General features: G+C 39.8%; 1 protein-coding gene across 2 annotated transcripts in view; it reads left to right on the forward strand.

Moving 5' to 3' along the window:
• The window catches only part of LOC134873605 (ADP-ribosylation factor-like protein 15), a 92113-nt gene that overhangs the window by 35363 nt on the left and 35817 nt on the right, over nt 1-20933 (forward strand). For both annotated transcript variants that reach the window (XM_063897372.1, XM_063897371.1), the window contains exons 2-4: nt 4906-5050; nt 6655-6714; nt 16159-16367. In XM_063897372.1, the coding sequence (XP_063753442.1) occupies nt 4906-5050; nt 6655-6714; nt 16159-16367 (414 nt within the window). The remainder of the gene's footprint in view (nt 1-4905; nt 5051-6654; nt 6715-16158; nt 16368-20933) is intronic.

Below are 20933 nucleotides of genomic sequence, written 5' to 3' on the forward strand. Positions count from 1 at the left end.
ACACAAGCCCTCCCCTGTTCCCTACTCTCCTCTCCCCTGCCTCCCATCCCTGACAGACTGCCTTCCTCCGTGCCCTTCTCGGCTCCCACCCTCTGCTCTACCCCTGGTTTTGCGGGCCTGTGTTATGACTGTGGCCGGTGTGTATTACATACATATCTGTTAGCGCCGCTCCTCCGTCGGGATGCCCATATAAAGGACTGTCATTTTCAAAGGTCAGGAGTGAGCCCTGCACACAAGTGTTGTCCCGACACTTGGTCTGGAAAAATAAAAACCGCCTGCTTGCCTGTCCATGTCCCGTGTCTGTCTGTCTTCCGTGGCTTTGACTCCCGGAGGCAAGTATTTCGGATGTCAATTCCCCTTTCTCTTCCTCCTCTCTTCTTTGCTATGCTAGCTCTACTGTTGGGAAATCAAGCTGACGAGCTTGTGTATATTGGCGGACAAGGCAGAAGTCATGGTTTGCTTTTTTGGTATGCCCCGCCATTGGAAATGCCAGGAGGTGAATGTGATACTTCCGTTTTAACAGGCATTATTATACTCATTAACACCATTGCTGAGACAAGTGCAAACAGATCAAGCATATCAGTTGATGTGTAATCTACCTTTCACCAGGAAGTGTGCCGCGCCACAGGCGTTTTTCAGCAAGGACATGACCCCTCCGTATTGTTTTTTATTGTGCCCATGGTTTGTGTGTCCGAGGCTTCTGCTATCCAAAGTGCACCTAATAGTTCAGCTCTGGGTAGCCTGCATATCTACTGCCTGGCAACAGTTACTAGATCAACAACCTTCTTTTGATAAAGTGCAAAATGTGGTCAAGATGAGGCCTAAGCCCTGTTCAGGTGACACTTCCTATAAACCAGATAACTACCATGTGTTACTAAAAAAGTCTTGCGAAGTTAATGTTTTTCAACAAGATGATGATCTGATCCACAAAGATTTGCGTGGCTTCCTGTTGAAACTTTCATTGGCAATAATGATGATGATCAAGCTCACTGAAAAAACATTTTGTCAATTTAATTGTTTTAATATTTCCTTCAAATCGCCTTTACGGACGTTAAAATGTGTGACAACCTGTGAAAGTGTCTATGGAGATAACGGTTCTTACTGTTTTTCTGTGAAATGTCATCTATGTATATTAAAGCAATCCACCAAAGCACCTGTGTTCAAAAAGTGAGGAATGTGTTAGGTTTTTGGCAAACATTTGGAGAAACACAATACTATGAAAGATCTTAATGATCTCAAAAGACTAACCTTTTTGGAGCAAGGGATTGGAGAAAGTGTTTTTTAAAATCTTTTATTAGCATTAGGTAATGCTGCACACTTTTATATGTTAAAACACTGTTCAGAATCAGTACTTGTCCAATAAATCCATTTAAATGTGTCCCTAGGCAAAAAAATCAAAATACACCTGCATGCAGTATATCCATTTGCCGATTGGGCATTTAAAATGAAAAATGCCCCGGGAGAATATTTGTATAATGCATCATGTATCTTTTGACGACCCAATGATTAGTATCTATATTACATCTGAAGCGGTAAGTAAACCACAGCATAGAAACTGGAAGCTTGTTGGTGTACTTTTATTTAGAACATGCTGTAATGCCACTGCCCAGTTTCCTATCCTGTGGTGCCTCGACAGTAGCCAGAGAGTACGAGAGTGAAACATAAGTAGTTTTCTGTGGTGGAAGTGGCTTCCCTCTAACACACATTTATTACGTCTAAAAATACTTAGTGGTTCTCTAAAAAAAACACGGCTCCTGTTCTGTCCAACTATGTCAATTTAAAACATAATGGTTTCAGACTCATTGACAAAACCTTTTTTGTTAAAAAATGTTGAACTCCCTGTTTGAGGCTCGGCCCATTGACCTTTTTTTCATGTATGTTTCGTTCATATCCATATCATGTATTCAAATTATGCAAATCAACATTTGGTCACTTGAGGTCAGCATGTTGCATGATGGTGTTGGTTAGCAGCATGTCGTATTGAGCTTCTGTTAAATGAAAACACTGGAAGAAAAGCTGCTCCAGTAATCATATACCTTTCTTACTAGTTGTTTCTTTTTAACCCCACCATCATTTACACAAAAATAAATGCTTTTGTGCTTAAACTCTGGTCCAGGAGGCCAAGTTATGTCACCCATTAAATGTCTTGATGTCTTTTTCAAACTGGAGGCATGGTTTTTTTTTTTCCCCTCTTTCTGTCATGCATCTTTTAAAGGGACATTCATCTGAAGAAATGCAGCCTGGCTATGTCTTCAGTGATATTTATATTCGGCAGTGTTTTCATTTACATAAAGCCTAGCTAATCAGCTTTTGCAACAACAGTGAGGTAATGTCTCGGCAGGGAAGCACAATTAAAACATCTCCAATCCTATAAGAGGCCGCCAATCAATAAAGACTAGGAATGGCAGACTTTTTTATGGAGAGTGTTTGGCAAGGAGCTGTAAGGTTTTATTTGTTTTTCTTAAAGATTGCTCTCTCTTTAAAAGCAAAGGTAGCCTCATAGTAATTTAAAAGTTGCCCTAATAAACATGCAGCTGATATGCCTCCATGATGTTCTATGCAACAGGATGTGACAATAACATAACTCACTCACTTGCAGCATGTCTGAACATACTGTAAATCACTCGAACAACATTTAGGGAACTGTTGGCTGTGTATGTTGACTTCAATTTCCAGTTTTAATCTCAGCTGTTTGTCTGGATGCCTTAGAGATTTATGGAGGTAGTCATCAGGAGGGTCTCCTCTGGGCTCTCGGTGACACAGCACACTGACTCTCAGATCATCGAGTGTGTGGTTGTGAGGGGAGGGGCACGTCTCGAGGTAAGCAAAGGCTTTTGGACATATTTATTTTTCTCCTGTGAGCCTTTTGACCAAGCTCTCCTCGTCAATCTTGTGCTGTCAAGGAGGGCCAGAGGTGGGAGCTCCCTTCTCTCCCTCTCTCACAGGGGCCACTGTGTACACAGGGACCCCTGGGTCAGACCCTGGATTCTCCTTAGGTAGCTGTTGTAATATCCACACTGTACGTGAAGGGAGAGGGGCTGGGAGTTGTCCTGTTTACATGCTCTCACCAAGCTAATGAGGCCGTTACCTTCTTTGTTGGCTTTTATTTTCTTTATACTTTGTCTACAGATCATTTTATAAAGGGACGATGATAATACATCTTATATCTACTACAGATCTTCTATGTCTTCATCTCATCCCCTTGCTTTCTCTTAAGGATCAACTGTTTGTCGGATTGACAGCTGAAGGACAGATTTCCCCCCTCTGCTGAAATCTTGTAGCTTTAGGGATGGTTGGTGGGGGGTAGGCGCGACAAGGAGGAAAGAGCAAAAATTAGGATAGAATGACCTCATCAAACCAAGCTTTTACATGTGTTCCTCCTTCTGACGCGTATGTTTCTGATCTTACCGTTTTTCTGGAAGAGGAGAATGTTTCCTGTTTGAGCAGACTGGCGGGTTCACCTAGAAGTCGGGGGGGTCGGGTTGCTCAGCCAACGTCTGGTTCTGTTGAAGCAGATTCCCCACATCTCCATCAAACAGCAGCTCTGTTTTGGCACGGCTCTGAAAACTGACCCTGGTGGTCACTGATGTATGGGAGAATGCGGAAATATCGAGGCTGCAACAAGCTTTGCTGCTCATTTGTTTCCCTCCATTTATGAGAAGCATAGCAATCACTGCTAGGCACGTTATTCATCTAAATGCTAGTAGTGCGCCAAATTTCCAATAGGAGTTATCATTGTCTTGTAGTGAACATAAATCTTGCCGTTTTCCAAAGATACTTGAACATTGATACAGAATATTTGTTTATCCTCTCATCTGTTTATATCTGTTCTCCCCAAGTTTTAATGGCATGCACAAGCACACCTGGAGAATGTGCGCACAGATGTGCAGCAGTTGGTGTACACTTGTGAATGTATTTTCCTTCCTGTCAGAGTCTTTAATTGAGTAACAGTTCGTTGAAAATGGTCATCCCCTGACAAGAGCAGTAAGCAATTGATGTTGATGATCTTCCACCTGAAGTGTGTGTGTGTGTGTGTGTGTGTGTGTGTGTGTGTGTGTGTGTGTGTGTGTGTGTGTGTGTGTGTGTGTGTGTGTGTGTGTGTGTGTGTGTGTGTGTGTGTGTGTGTGTGTGTGTGTGTGTGTGTGTGTGTGTGTGTGTGTGTGTGTGTGTGTGTGTGTGTGTGTGTGTGTGTGTGTGTGTGTGTGTGTCTGCCGGCCTTGTCCAGACTGGTTCCTGTCCTGCTAATAAAAGAGATCTCTTTTTAGTTTCGGATACTGATCTCTCCACACAAGTTTAAAGATCTCATTCACGGTTCACACTGCATTTGCCCCCTAATGTCTCACAGCAGGCCCTCAGTCCCAGGCCGTGATTCATGGAGTGACAGGTCTGCCTCTGGCTGCCACAAGGGCCCGGTCAGGCGGGGTCCACCATGCACACAAAAACATGTTGCACCAGTGCTTAAATGCATGCATCCTAACTCTCCTATTACCTTTCACATACTTTTTCATGTAGACTTTTATCACTCATGACATGATAACATTACATCATAAAAGTACCACAATCTGTGGTTATATTATTTGTCAGTCCCGTAACATAAAAAATAAGGTGTTCTGTTGTATTTCTGTCTTTCTGAAATATTGTTACATTTTGCTTCCCTAACATCATCTAAAGATCTTAACCTGTTTCAATGACCAGTGTTGTATTTTCATAGTATTTGTGCTTTAGCATGTGAAGCTGTACTGCACATGAGTGTTCTTGCAAAGACACAAGAGTTTTTTCCACTAATATTCCCTTTTAAGGGTTAACTTTTTGTGACTCCATATGCAGAACCTGATTACTCCACTGGCATCACATGCATTTGTTTGGTTTTCTAAAGAATTCATTGTTTTGTTTGTTTTGTTTTAGTGTTTCCGGGCACTGTGCTGTAAAGGACCCCCGCCGCCAAGACCAGAGTATGATGTGGTGTGCATCGGCCTGACAGGTGCTGGAAAGACCAGCCTGCTTTCACGCCTCTGTAGTGAGGGCAGCGACGGCATCGTCCCCACAACAGGTATGTACACATAAAGAAAAGAAAGAAAGAATAGAATGTGTGTCCTGAAATAGAAGCACGCGCTCGCCACATATTTGCCCATTTTCTCCCCTCAGATTTGTTCTTGAAAGCTTTCCAAGCTTCTGAAATGCTTTCAAGAACATGTTGTCCTCTGGATTATAAACATAGATAGATCATTCTATCAAGGTATTACAGCTCTCCAATAGGGGGAAGCAAGTCTTCAGCAAGTCTTCCAAAGTGCCATTTCTCATGCCAGAAATGCTCTGCTGTATCTCACCAGCCAATGCTCAGCTTCTTTCTTGCAGTCAAGAGGCTGCTGTTACGTATGTCCAGATGAGCAGGCTTTAGGGTTAGTACATCATTTTCTTGGTCGTCAATACTCTGCTTTCCTTAAACGTAATGCAATCCCTCAAGGACACTGACATTCCTTTCTCCTCCTCTGCCTTTGACAGCAGTCAGCTTAGAGCCTTAGCAGAAGTCCCGTTTTAGATTTAGTCATTTTGCACTTTGACTAGTTAAACGCTAAATATAAAGTTATTTCTTAGTGTGTTACCTGTAACTGTGTGTGTGTGTGTGTGTGTGTGTGTGTGTGTGTGTGTGTGTGTGTGTGTGTGTGTGTGTGTGTGTGTGTGTGTGTGTGTGTGTGTGTGTGTGTGTGTGTGTGTGTGTGTGTGTGTGTGTGTGTGTGTGTGTGTGTGTGTGTGTGTGTGTGTGTGTGTGTGTGTCTCTTTGGCAGGGGGGTGTTCAAGGGAGTGAACACCTGTCTGCTGCTGAATACGCCTTAATAGATGAAATATGTCCATTACTTACTTAAGAGTAGATTTATGTGAGCTCTCTTCTCTGAAATGAGATTTAGCTGTCAGCACTGTCTGTGTCTGCCAACATCTACAGAGAGACCATCATGATGAACAATGAGGGGGAAGTCTCCTGCGGTTCCCCCCACTACTCATTTCAGGGTTTTGTATGTCGTAATGTACTTAAAAACCACATTTAGCAGTTAATTCAGATGTTTGAAAATCATAATGATATGTCTTTCCCATCTCTCCTCCTGTTTGTGAACGTTTCCAGGAAAGGAATTCCCACCAAACAGTTTAGCATAACTCGAGCAACATTAAATCTTGTCCTTCATTTGGTGTCTTTACTATTTCCCATCCATTGCAACCGCAGAAACAAACCATAGTAGCGCTTTACACAGCTCTATCTTTCTCTAACTCCAACGTTGAACAAAGCACTTTTCTGTTTGACTTTTTTTGTTTTTCCGTTTTCTAACCCAGACCACACAAAGTGTTATTTTCTTTCGTTTTCTCAACACAAATATGTTGTCAGTCCTCTGTGTGTTCACCAGCTGGCGGGTTTGGAAAAGGTACACTAAATATCCTGGGGAAACTGAAGGATACATATGTTTTTTGTTTTAAATAAGTTAGATTTCCCTTTTGTCACTATTTAAATGCAATCCAACCAACATTCCTAAAAGACACACACACACACACACACACACACACACACACACACACACACACACACACACACACACACACACACACACACACACCACACAAGTTCTTTATGTCATTAAAATGATGGATTTTATTTCTTCCCCTCAGGTTTCAGCATAAAAGCAGTGCCATTTCCAAATGCCATCTTGAATGTAAAGGAACTTGGAGGTAAGAAATACTTTAGCATTTCAGAATTTAATTTGAAATGTTTTCTCTTCTTCGTCACAGCATGCATCTGTGAGTGAATCTGTGTAAGGTGGCATAAAGTGACCTACCATTAACCCCCCCCCCCCCCCCCCCAGACATTAGCAGGTTCATTGGCTGCACACCCAACGAAGACAATTACTAAAAAACTGTATTACAAAACAGCACATAAACCAACAAACCTTTTTTGATCTGATTGAACTTTTGGTCTAAAAGCAGTCGCAAGTAGAGAATAGTTGCAGTTTCTTGGCAGACTAAAATATTAGGATATTTAAAAGATCTTTATTATTTTGAAATGATGAAATAGAATCCATATTCAGAATAATCAATTACCTTTTTTCCGTCATTTTTCATTTCCACTCATTAGACTTTTAAGTGCCTTTTGAAATAGCAAACCCCTTGAGTTCACTCATTATTTTATGTTTTCAATACGATTCATTTCATAAGTTTGTAAATACCAAATCATCTCACTGTATTGTTTCTCTTATTGTGTGGGAGGGTGTTTTGATCCTCTACCAGTTAGAAAACTGCTCGAAATCCCACATCTAAATCATACAACTATGCATTATTGTTATTTGGAAAACATGTTTTTCTTGTTTAATAATAACACTTGTTCTGGCTTCATCCTATCCCTTGACATTAATTGTTTACCCTAATAACTGTGACCACCAAGGTTGAAGAAGCATGATTGTTTTAACCCCGTCAGCATCACACCTTTCATTCGGAGACTGACGTTTGTGTCCAGACGTCAGACCTCTAAGTGTTTTTGGAAGTGGCTGTACAATCTGCCCCCTGTTATTCCTGGAAATGCAGAGCACTCGAGGAAGCGGTTTAATAAGCACAGATGAGGGAACTTGAGGTGGAGATGCATAAACAGAACAAATGCAATGGGAAACTTCCAGTCCTTAAAGGGAGTCCTCGAAGAGGAATAAATCAGGGCTGTCCGTTCTCCTACAAACAACTTAGTGGTACATGAAAATGTTTTGTTTTGTTGAGAGTTGAAATAATTTATGTTGTTTTTGTTGTGCACTATAGGCACATGACAGGTGCAGTGAGTGTTTTGAAGGCTCACCCATCCTAAACTCCTGAAAAGATGAAAAACATATGCACACAGACACTAACACACACACACACACACACACACACACACACACACACACACACACACACACACACACACACACACACACACACACACACACACACACACACACACACACACACACACACACACTGAGAGGCACCGGGGGACCACCAACGAGGGTGCTACCAAATTTGGACAGAGCACATTAGAGGGTTTTCAAAAGGAGTTTTTCTGGATTGGTTTAAAGCCAGTCTGCTGGGAAGTTATTGTGGTTGGAAAAACACTGGTTCCACGGGTGACAACTTTGATTTAGATAAGTTAGTATAGGCTGCTACCACAGAAAAGGATGATGAAATCTGTTCTCTTTTTCTTTTTGCCCCTTCGTTGGAACTTTGCTCCCCTACTCCTTTTCTTGTACACACACACGGCGCAATCATTTTTGTGTGATTTATGGGGCCATTCCTTCTGGATGCGTTGGACAGGGTAAAAACAAGAACTTAATGTTTGGACTGACTACTATATATATTTTTTTGGTAGCCCACTGTCAGATTTAGAATTCTGTGAAATGTTGACATGCAACCCTTTGGTGACCTGAATAAAGGCATGCTCTTCCTGTTCCAAATGCAAATGACGTAAATGTGGAGTCAGGAGAGTTGGTGCTCTTGCATAATGTTCCACCAGTCAGTTCTCATAATTATAATAATAATAATAATACATTTTATTTGAAGGCGCCCTTCTCGGCACTCAAGGACACTGATAATGAGCCTTTTAGATAGTTTTCTGATTAAACCAGCCCCTTTCCCGGCTCAGATTGTAACTTTTATAAGCCTTTCCCCATTTCTGTCAGTATTTAATTTTCGCCCCTTTCTATTGACTTTAAAACAAGCAACCACGCTCCGTATAGTTATAAGTTATTTTTTACCACATCAATGATGCAGAAAAATGACACAAGACGTGACGCACACAGACTTGTGTCCTGACCCCAAAAAACCTGTGTACATACCTTTGTGGCTTGTTCTCTTCACTGCCCTAACAAAGACATGTGAAAAAGCGCTTGTTGAGAAGCGTGAAGTAGTGAAGCACTTCCCATGTACTTCCTTCCTGTCCCACTGGAAAACCCAGTCAATGCCAATGAGATATTCTTCCTTTACAGTTAGAAATGTAAAGCAAGTCTTGCTTATGCAGGTGACTTTAAGTGCCGGATGTTTGAAGGGCTATTCAAGATGCTTATAAATGCTTATAAATGAACTATTGCCAGTATTTGCTCCTTCTGGTAGACCAAGTACAGCAGTTCAAAGACACAATGGTTGCACTCAAAAAACTAGGTCTTCACAAATTCTATTCTGTATGCAGTTATTTTGGCACGGTGAGCCTGATTATTGCTCAACCTATGTTAAACAAAAATGGTTTGAGTCTACAGGAAGAGGGCTCATGGGAAAAACAAGTGTTAAGGTCAAAACCTTTGGCGCGCAGAGATGTGTTACATACACCGAAGAGCAGATAGCAACCCCAGCAAAGCATTTCCCGCCGGCTCTCCTCTCTGTTATTAAATTGTGCAAGTTTTGAGCCCATGTACAAGTACTTGACTGTGAATTTTATAGATCTTGCATTTTTAATTGAGGTCCCTGCTCGCTTGTTTCATTTAATCTATTTCTGTTTTTGTTTTTTCCTCCACCATCCTCTCTCCTCTGCTATTCCTTGAGCTTTCTATTTCTCCCTTTCTGCCTCTCTTTCAATCTTCACTATTGTTCAGCTCTCTTTTGCTTATTGATTTGGACACATTGTCTGGCTGTGGTAAAGCACATTGCCTCACAGCCATTATCAGGCAGGACTTTTCTTCCTTATCATCCAGTGTGTTTACATGATTGTTAATAACCTAGTTTTTGTCAGCTTTTTTTTTACAAACATGGAGTAAAGGATTAGGAAAAACCTGGTATAAACTGCAAATTCTGTTCTTTAGGAACTTGTTTTCTAACTGGGTTTTCACATATGTGCATTTCATTTTAAACATAGCAGGTATCACTGTGACTGGAATGACGCAGGATGAAGAGAAAATCAATTAAACTCAAAGTTCAGCCTAAGCTTAAGCTAAAATAATTAAGTCACGGCTGAACATCATATGTTGTATGTGTATCATACATATGTGCACGCTTAAAGACAAACAGTGTGGTCCCTGACTGCAAAGTCTGTCCTCTGTCAGAGCCGTCAGTTCAGAGCTCCAAAAAACAACAATTGCGTATTATTGGTGCACTTAGAGCATTTCAACCTTGGTTTAGAAATGTGCTAGACATTAGCGGAGAAATATAGGTATGTGTTTTGTTTAAGAAGATGTAAAATTATCTTGTGCTCGGTCTTTTGAAGACACCTGCATGGCGACTTAAATGAATAATACTTATTAGTTAAATGTAATGAACAATTAAATGAATACCCATAAAGAATTCTGCATGACTATAAAGTCTAAGACTCTCGTTTATTATTATTTATGTTTCATTCAGCGAGCAGTAATATTGTTATACGAGAGCTTTTTGTAATCATGTGAATAAAGTGTAATAAACTATCTCCAGTTGGTAGATATTGATGATTTTGCATCTGGCGATCTTCAGTCTTGCAGTCATTTGCTACCCAGCTGAGGCCAGGTATGGGGATAAGGTGGGAAGGGCACCTCCGGGGACATAGGGAGGAATCTATTAAGTGTGTGTAGGAGTGTGCAAATGTGTGTGTATACGTCTGAACAGTTACATGACGTCAAGTCTAGACTGGCCATTTCACAGTGTGCATGCAATGACAGCTGATGCGAGACTTGTCCTAATAATCATCACTCGTTGTTGCTGAGGCTTTCGTTTTGAAGAAGACAGATTAAAGTAAACCTCTTTAGATTCCAGTATTTTTCCAGCATACAGTTGTGTACGGGGTGCTTAAGAGACTTTCGATTAACATGTTATTCATGCATTATGTGTGTAAATGCAATAGATTTGTGTTAATGTAATCTTTACACAGAGTTTAAACAGTTCTTGGTACATATGTAGAGCTCATCTTATCATACATTATGAATGCATGATGTGTGCATACAAAGAACATCACGTAAAACAAGCGAGATGCAAAAGCATCACAATAAACATTTACCAGGTGCCTGTGACCACCAACAGGCAAAGGGACTATGGGAACACGTCTCAAAACCATCACATTGTCCTCGCAGACACAATGTGGTTCTTATTACTTTCAAATAAGACCACAATGTTTGCCTGACAGGAAAGCTTCTACTCTGCATTAGAAAATATTTGACCAATAGTGAGAGAATTGATTGATTGTCAATTGAGTCAATGCAGACTGAACTGATTTTGAAGATATACAACTGGTCTCTATTTGAGACCTTGTTCAAGAACTTTACCCAACTTGATGTTTGGATGTTGTTGATAGGAGGTAAAAGGTTCATTATTATGTAATGAACAGCCCATCAGCAGTTGCATTAACCAGGAGCAGTATGTTTTCTATTTAAAAAAATACAGTTACAAAGTGGTTCAGCAGGGGAAGCGTCCAATGACAGTGAGTACATATACATGTGCACATGATATCATAATACGGGCACAGCAGCATGAATGCGGATTAGGTAAAGATTTAAATAAATAGAAAGGTCAAAATGATTTATCATGACTTTCAACCGGTTGCATTACGTGTCTATGAACAAAAACAGCTGTGTCTGTCCTAGTAGCACATGGCAAAGAGCAGAAAAAAAATTGTTCACATAAAGTTCATCAACATATTGATCTCAAATATTAAGAGGAGACATTTTATCTGTGAAACAAATTTGTCAATCGTGCACACATGAGTGATTTGAGGTGTGTTTCAGTCCGAGCAGCACACAGAACGTGTTTCCTAAAACCTGACACTGCCCAGACCGCAGGTTGATGATGTATACACAGCTGAAGTGTTTTCCACCTCACTCCAGCCCCAGCTCATTCCTCAATGAAGTAAGCAAACTTTATTACTAGAGGCCTCCCTCACTAGTCCATGTGCTCCTTCTCATCACCGTATTGTAGCTGTTTTGTTCAGAGGAAAAACACTGTCTGTTTTTCGTTAGGGAGACTTCAAAGAGGGTTGCTCTCTGTGTTTCAGCTTTCAGTGAGTGAGTGAAAAAAGACCCAATTGGCAACATGTTTGCATTTTGTTCAAGGTAATAGCTCACAAAAGAATGAACGATGGTAAGCAGAAATTTATGAGAAAGTGTTGAAATGAGAAAGCTTACAGTGAATCTGAAACCATACCTGTATCGATACTCAACTACGAATCCAAACGCAATAGCCTTTTTTGGCCAAATGGAAAAAAGGGTGATTTCTACTATGACCAGAAGCTGAATTTGTATTAAGTTCAGAAACAGCAGTGATCCAACACAAAATAAGTATAATTTCAGAAATCTGTTTGCAGAAAACTGTCTGCTTCTAATTTCTGCAATGTAATGCCTTGATGTTTACTGGCAGTTGTTAGTTATACGTCACACTTTGATTTTGAAAGATAAAAGTAAGATGATCATTGAAGCATCATTGTCGCTTTTGCTTGTGTAACCAGTAGACTTCTGCCTTTCCCATTCATTCACCCTTTCTGCATTATTGACACCATTACATCCTGAGAAACGTTATACTTTACTCTTCTCTGTATTATCGCAATTTAAGCTTCACTTTTAGTCCATGAATCCTATCCTGTTGATCCATCAAAATAATTGAATTTGGCTAAATGGGGATTATAATGAAAACATGCCTGTTACAATTGCATACAAATACAAATTCTCAGACGTTCAAAGCTGGATCTAGGAAATATTAAAATTGACTTAAAAACCTAGCCATCTTTTAAGTTAGTTTTTATGTTTCTGTCTATCCTTTATTGTCAACAGCTACAGCTAGAGGTTTCACTTAACATGACTTAAAAAGCACAAAGCTATCTAAAGTTTTGCGGTCTGACAACACAAGAGAATAACAATATCAAGAAATGTTTTATGGACAGGGAAAGTTGTCTGCATCAGTAATGAGTGGTAGCCCTGGTAAGTGTTTCACATTACAGTTGCCTGTAGCAGTTGACTATGCATACACAATGAATCATCCAATGCCTACGAAGCACAGCATAACCACAATCATTAAGATTCCTGTCTCAGGGACCTCAAACCATGCATACATGTTAAACATCCATATTGTATGCAGAACATTAAATAAGTAATTACATTCGTTGTTTCAGCTTGCCTTCATTTGCTACAGAGGGTTGAAAAAGTCTTGCTTGGTGTTGAGTGAGAGAGGGAGGGAGGGATGGATGGCTCTGCTTCGGTGAGGTGTTTTCCTCCGATCCGGTTTCCATCCAACTGATCCCAGAGAGGGTTACTCTCTGACATCACACACTGACATCATCTATGTGGTTTTTCCACAAAGTAATATTATCAGAAATGTCAGAATCATAATATTGATGTATGTGTTGTCTTATGTCGTGGACGTTTACAGGTTTCAAATGTATTGTCTGTTGCGTTCATACATGCACATTTACAAGGACATTCTTTCCTGTTCGTACATATATTAGATAACACATTTCCACTGTTGTGTTAAACATTATGTTTTTGACTTATTCCCTCAAAACTGAAAAGCAAATACCCCATTGCTGACTCATCATTTTGCGTCAACGTTTAACAACTCAAATGGGGATTAAATCCATAATGGAAAAGCAAAAAACTCAGATTTATTGGGCCAAGGAGCCTCAGTTGACAATTATGTAATGTAGCCACAATATACTGTATGTTTTATGATATTTTGTTCTGAGTGGAAATTGTTGCTCTTTTGCCATTACTCACATGATAGCCTGCTTTGCTCCTCTCTGCTCCTACACATAAAACAGTCCAGGCAATGGAAAGGATGTTAAAGTCTATTCCGGGAAATGGAAGTCGTAACTTGTTAAAGGAGACACGAAAAGCTTAGGGAACACAAGAAAAATATCTAATGATTGTTAATCTTGTAAGTATTGTGGATTCTTCCATGAGGTGTACCCCTAAATTCAGGTTCTCTGATGATGTGTTCAAGTCTTTTCTAAAACATAGGTCATTATTTTTGCTTGCTCCTACAGTCCAACACATATAGTGAATGAATGACTCAATAAATCATCCAAACGATGACTCAGCACTTCACAAAGTCGGTTAGAGACTTGACTTTCACTGACATGCTATTTTTACCTCATGTGCTGCACAGTTGACCTTTGTCTAATTACGTCTCAGTCAAATCCAAAAGTTTAAAACATACACTTTTAAATAATTACAAACAACTGGGGTTTAAGGGTTGTAAAAAATAGTGAGGAAGGGAGAAAATAAAGCAAAGGAAGTCTTACTCATGGTGCACTTTTTTAATGCTTTGTAGTAGGGCTGCCAGCAGCATCCCCCTAGAATCATTACGTCATGTTTGGAAATCCTCCTGTCAGGCCAATAGGTGGCAGAAGATGCCAATGAGATCCAATGAGACATGATGGATATTCCATCATTTCCAGGCAAAGATGAGAAACTTCCTAGTCAATTTCCCAAGTGCCACTTTGTCTGATAGCTTTCCACCCTAGCGTGAGGTGAGAGAAGAAGAAAGGAAAAATAAAGAAATATGGAAAGAAAGAGGTAGGGAGAGCATGAGGGAAGGGAGGTAAAATGTCTCTGAGAGATGATGATGTTTAAACATTTGCCAGCCTCACAGTTGGTCACATCTTGGCCGCGACCTTACTATGAGAAACAATAACAAAACAACATTTCAAAAGATTGCAAAGGAAGTAACCTCACCGGACGGAAACAGATTGTTTTAACGACAGAAAGTAAAAAAACCTTGTAAAGCAAATGCGTTTATTTATGTTTGCAATGTGATACGACCCTCTGTAGTGGTGTGTATGTGGTGCAGACAAGTTTGGTGCGCGTGTAGAACAAACATTTGTCAACGGTTTAATGGAAAACATCTTGTAAAAAGTACAGCGTTCCACTCTACAATGAAGTGTAATCGAAGTGTACGAGCAGATGACAAGATAATTGTTGTTTTTATATTAGAACATTACAATCTGAAAGTACCATGGCCATTAGGAGGTGTATTTGAGATAAAAAAGAAACTTGTTGATTCACATGACTGATTCTTCCGTTAACTCTAGATGTTCCCTTATTCAAACTGCTTTACTCAATGAAATGCCTACAAAGATTATGAAGTTTAGAATTCTTCAGTTTTTATGAAAGATCATATTCAACCCACTTTTTTTTAAACATTGATATCTTTTTTATTTCCCGTGTTTAAGGATAATCTGCAACACCTCTAGTGACAGCTCCTGTTTGTGGTTTAAAACGTGTGTTCATTTACAATAGATTCCAAAATGTACAAGTGGAGCAGGAGGCCCCAATGCTAAAGCAGCATGAGTAACGCAGAGGATGTGAGTTGTACATCGTGGTTTGCTGTGGTGAGTGATTTTGTCGGCATTAATGAAACGAGGGCAACACAAGAAGCTGTCATCTGGCATTCATTCCTAATCGTACAAAAGAAACAGAAACTAACCTTTCTCACTGCTGGTTAAGTGAGAAAGGTTGGAGTTTTAGACAGGACAATAAGCCATATTTAGTGTTGCAGCTACAGTAAAAAACTGATACAGTTTATGGAAAAGTCCTAGGTTTCTAATCCCATGGAAATGCTTGTTTTCTGGTGAGAATTGTTATGGGTTGGTGTTAGAGTTAGTGTCTACATATCCTATGAAGCACATGGGATTTGGCCAGATCCTGAGCAAGTGCCATTACATTGAAGAAAGTGTGCATTATTTTGTCACCAGGCTTAAAAAGAATGTCTGAAAATGTATTTCCTCATTGGCTACGCTTTCAGTATGGGAAGTGGAGGGGCTGGTAGTGGAAGCAGAGGGAGGTGTTGGGGTTGCTCCTCACAGATTTTGTCAGGATATAGGTGTCTTCCCCTATTTTGTTGCTATAACAAATAAAGTTGCTGTGAATAAACCGTTTTGACCAAACACACTTGCTACAAATTAGCACACGAAAAAGAAACCACGTCTTCATTGTCAGTTTAATGTCAGTGTGGCCTTTGAATAATCCAGTGAGTTTATGAATTTACTTTAACTCAATCCACTCCAGTGTCTTAACAATGAATTAAGGAGCTGCTGAGCTTCCTGATTTGTCAGGAAAAGATGTAGTTTGAACTAAATTTTTGTACTTTTTGTTTATTGTTTATCATGATTATTTTTTCCTTAAATAATTTTACACCTTTCCAAACCCCATAGCAATTATAAAAATGTCTACTCTCCCAAGTTGACACATTCTATGGTGTCATATCCATCTACAGGAGCTGACAACATCAAGAAATATTGGAGTCGTTACTACCAAGGGTCACAGGGCGTAGTCTTCGTATTGGACAGTGCTTCATCGGATGAGGAGCTCGAGGCAGCACGGAATGAGCTCCACTCGGCCCTGCAGCACCCGCAGCTCTGCACACTGCCTTTCCTCATCCTCGCCAACCACCAGGACAAGCCTGCAGCGAGGACAACGAACCAGGTAACCTTATTTCATCTAACTGCAAATTACCTAAATTCTTTAACAAATAAGCACTGCTGCTCAACAGATCAGTAAAGCATTGCATTTCTCTCTCTTTTAGAAGATACGGTTCTGCTGTGATTATCAAAAGGTCAAACTGAGTGGTTACAGGCTGAGCTCTTGGGCTGTGCATGAATCTGGGAACAGTGTTGTTGGAGACATAACACCAGTCTTTCAAGGCAAATGTGTCCTTGGTGCTTATCTTTTCAGAACCTGCTAGTGAAACTCGCTGTTGAAGTACTGTAGGTTGTCATGCTAAAGAAGGAAGCATTGAGGCTTGGTTTGCCCAACAGATTTATGAAGCAGCAGACTAGAATTTGGAGTCTAGAAGCTGTTGTCGCACAATCAAACTTGGAAGCAGTTTAGGAAGTTCAGAAAGATGGCCTTTTAGTTTTCCTTGACTGGAGATATAACTGGACAGTGTGGAAGGAACACTTGAGCATCTTCTAAACACGACACATATGCCCCTTTCTGGACAAGGCAAATTATGTTTTTGCTAATTATTGTTGTTACACATAATCAGAAAGCTCCCAAAGGAAAGGAACCAGGAATAGAAGAGACATTTTCTGAGATTTACACTGCAAATGTTCCTGGTCAAATCTGATGCCAAGGTACTTGAAGGGAGACATCGACTGACTGAACTACTGTAGTTCTGTATGTAGCGACTGAAAGGATGAGGTAAGAGATACAAATGGCAGAAATACATTCCTCTTGTAGGGTGTCTTGGACCACAACATTTCTAAATGATCCTTCGGGAACCAGCGTAGCTCCAATTTCAGTAAGTTACTTCATCTTGTTTAAATTTCCACTCCAGTTTAAACCAATTCTTTTGACTGAGCTCTAATACTCTCTAAGATCCAAAATAAATTTGATATGTTTTCAATTACCCAGGACACGCAGGTGTTCATTTATTTTGTGTCCATCTGCGTTGGTGAGTTCCTGTAGAGAGGATCATCTGCATTTCATGGTTTATACCTCAGTGTATAGTTAATGAATAAAACTATAGAGATGGTGTGTACCAGGTTCCGTTGTGATTCAAACTAAACGCAGTTCAGGAAAACCTCCACCCTAGTCTGTTTTACCTTTCAGTATGGATAGTTTGCACTCGAGCAGTAGCTGCTATAGTCACAGAAACATAATTATCTTATTGATATTTTGAATGGCATCTGTTTGATTGAAGTGCGACAACACTGGGGTCTTTGTTGGCTCTCATAACGTAGCCTATTAATCCAGTCTGTGAGCTGCCCACACTCACCAAGCGGCCTTAGCGTGATGTGTCCTCTGCCATGTTTGACCCATAATTGTATCAGTCTCTGGAAGTATTGAATGTTCTGAACTGTTTGCAAACAATGATGACACATGTGATTGGCTCATGTCCCCTAAAGGCCTTTTGTCAGCCTGTTGGGAGGGTCATTTCTGTTCGTAATGAATGACTTACATAATATGAGTTGATGAACTTGGCAGAGTTAAGTGATGTCAGTACTGACGCAATTGCTTAATACTCTCTGCTTCTTTATCAGCTTAACATAATTGGTCATAGGAATATGGATGCACTGTCCATGTGGATATTATTCATACATCCTTTCTATTTATGACAAGCTGTTGATTTTAAATGTTAACATAAGGCTTATAATCAACTGTCAGTAGTGTCAGAAATCCTTCATTATTTTGTTTATTTTGATAATTTGATTGACAGTCTAATAGTATACTTTTAAAGGTTGTCTAGCACAGTACTGGTTGCACTTAACTCAGTTTTTGGTACAAAAGAGATACTCATAGGTGGCGTGGTTTGCGAAGTTGGTTTAAGTTCTTTGTTTTTTGTGTTTGAATTTACATGGTCATTATGAGTGTCACTGTGCTTGTGTGTTCATATTACCATTTGAGTCATGGCTGTGTCACTGAAGGAGCTTAGTGTTCAGTGACTCATAAATAATCTCCGCTAAGATTAAACAACATTTTAGACCAGCTAAATAATTGACTCCACCTCTTAGCCTTTCCTCTATACTATACTGTGTGTCAAGCTCATGAACGTAGTAATAATCTGGCTTCAGGTAATATCGTGTGTCACAATTTAAAAAAATAAAACAGAAAAAGGGATGTAATAGTAAGACCGCTCAACCACTGGAGAGTGCAAGAGGGCAAACCCTCTTTATGTTAACCAAACATTTGCTCAGCATCCACAGGGGTCGCTTCCTGGAGTTTATTTTCAGTTCTCCCAAGGTTCCCAAGCGTTCACTTCGACTTCACTTTAGAGCAGCTTTCATCTCTGTTATGGGACTTTACATCTTGGAAAGATATAGTAAAAAATATTTAATATTAAAGATCACTCACTCACTTATACTTATTAATGCATTAAGTGCTGTTGAATGCCATTTCCCCCATATAGCACCCTGTGAATTTTTCAGGGTGATTTTGCTTTTTTAAAGTAGATGGTAAAAAAGCAGGTCAAGCTTTTGTGTTTCATTATTTTCTGCCAAATGGAAATACTACCTTCACTCTATTGATTTATTATGCTGTATATGTTAAAGCTCAGTTGTAAGTGTATGACTATGTTACTATCTGCTGATAGTAGCCTTCACAAACATCATTACTGAAGTAGCCCCTTAATTGTAAATATAACGATGTGCTTTGAATTATAATTATCAACAGCATTGAGTGGGTCAAGCCAGATCTGCCAACTTGTACGGTATATTGCTCTTAAGGTCCCTAACTTTTGTAAGTTTTGTCTTCGGAGGTTTGGGAATATTTATGTCTTCATATAACTTATTGATGTAGCTTGTCAAAATGCTCCACTGTAGAGCAGAGTTGCTTAATATTAAATGAAAGTTACACTAAAAGTACCAATGTACATGTCCGAAACAGGTGGCAAACCACTCTTAGCACTGGCCTTTGTGATCCAGTGTAAGTGCAGTGTGTCTTCTCAGCTAAGGATAAAAGCACAATTAAAGTTATGCCTCTTCCCATTTCCAAGATTGTATCATCCTCTGGGTTGTTAGAAGCGTGGCATCAGACCTCAGAGTGAACTCGAAAGTGTCAGATTATGAACACGGTGTCCAGCTGCACTTCTGAACACACTAAACCCGTACAGTAACACTCATTTATTTAGGCTATGTGTGCTTGAACTGTGAATTACCTCTGATGAATTTGTTGCATAGCTTCTTTAGCTGCTATTCAGTGTGGGTATTTATAAAACAGTTACTACATTAAAAAGTTAGAATGAAGCAGTGATGTTTCTGCCACCAAGAACCCCTCAGTTTCAGCTTGTCCTAGCTGGCATGAAAATACCGGAAAAGTGGCTACATCAGACCTTCTGGCTTGTTTTTTTTTTTTTTTTGCAGGACCGACAAACGTCATATGCGTATCCTTTAAAGGTCTCATGTAAGACACCATATATTCCCAGTATGTTATCTTTCCATTATTTATTAGAATTTCCATTAGCTTTTTCCTAAGTAAAAAAGTTCCAGCAAGGGTCAGTGCACATTGCCCTGGGCCAGTGGAGCTACTTTTCAGAAACGTTTGCTTCAGAGAAGCTTTACAATCATTAGGTCATCACAAGGTTAGGACACTAACAGTACACACGTTGTACATTGGAGAAAAAGTGAATATTTTTAAAACATAACAACTTTGAAAAGGGAAGAATGGTACATTTAAGTAATATAAAACAACTTTAACCATGTTACATTTAGAAGTGGAAATAATGGTCTCTATTATATTCTTGGCCTTTCATAATCTGCATGTATTAAAGTCATCTGTTAAACAATAAATTGTAAAAAAAAAAAAAAAAGATCAACATAAGGGAAAAGCAGGTCATTTAAAAACGCACAGCTACAGGGGTTACATTTATCCCATAGTATTCAGGATGAGGGGATGCAAATTAAGTAAAATTACATAAAATTGATAAGACCCATCATTCATAGCTCTCTGGCGCTTTTCATTTTTGCATAGAATGTAATTTAAATTGACTATACGTATGGCATTGAAAACAAAGTATCTGTAGAGAATGCCAGTTTGTCTATCAATAAAGGTCTGTATGTGATCTAGATAGCAAAACTAGATTAGACCCACAGATGAATACAATTATGAACTCTTGCTGTTTTAGTGGAACATGCATTGCATTTTCCAAAGACTTACTGCAGACCCCCAGCCTTTCTGAACTTGGCAAACCTCAAAGGACGGCAGCTGCTTTGCAGGTTCGTGTCTCTTGAGAAAGTTTGACAAGCACCACCCATGAAAAAGCCCAAATTTAGTTGCTCTGAATTCTATTGGCAGCTCTTGGCGATGACACTGTACACAAATGACGTCTTCGTGTTGACCTCCTTCTCAAAGCAACCAGTCTGTTGACAGAACAAGGTGGCTCATTTCCTTAACACACACACATACTTGCATTAGCTTGTGCAGTTTTCTGGGGCTACTCCTTGTTTACAGTGTCATGTTAGTGACTTACTGTAGGGTGTTTCTGGCACTGCTAGAGCGAGGGGAGAGAGGAGGTGGCGGTGGAGTATTACAGCTCAGCGGGCCTGTTAAGGC

Source organism: Eleginops maclovinus, chromosome 12 (genome assembly GCF_036324505.1).
Source record: "Eleginops maclovinus isolate JMC-PN-2008 ecotype Puerto Natales chromosome 12, JC_Emac_rtc_rv5, whole genome shotgun sequence".
NCBI classification, from domain to species: domain Eukaryota; kingdom Metazoa; phylum Chordata; class Actinopteri; order Perciformes; family Eleginopidae; genus Eleginops; species Eleginops maclovinus.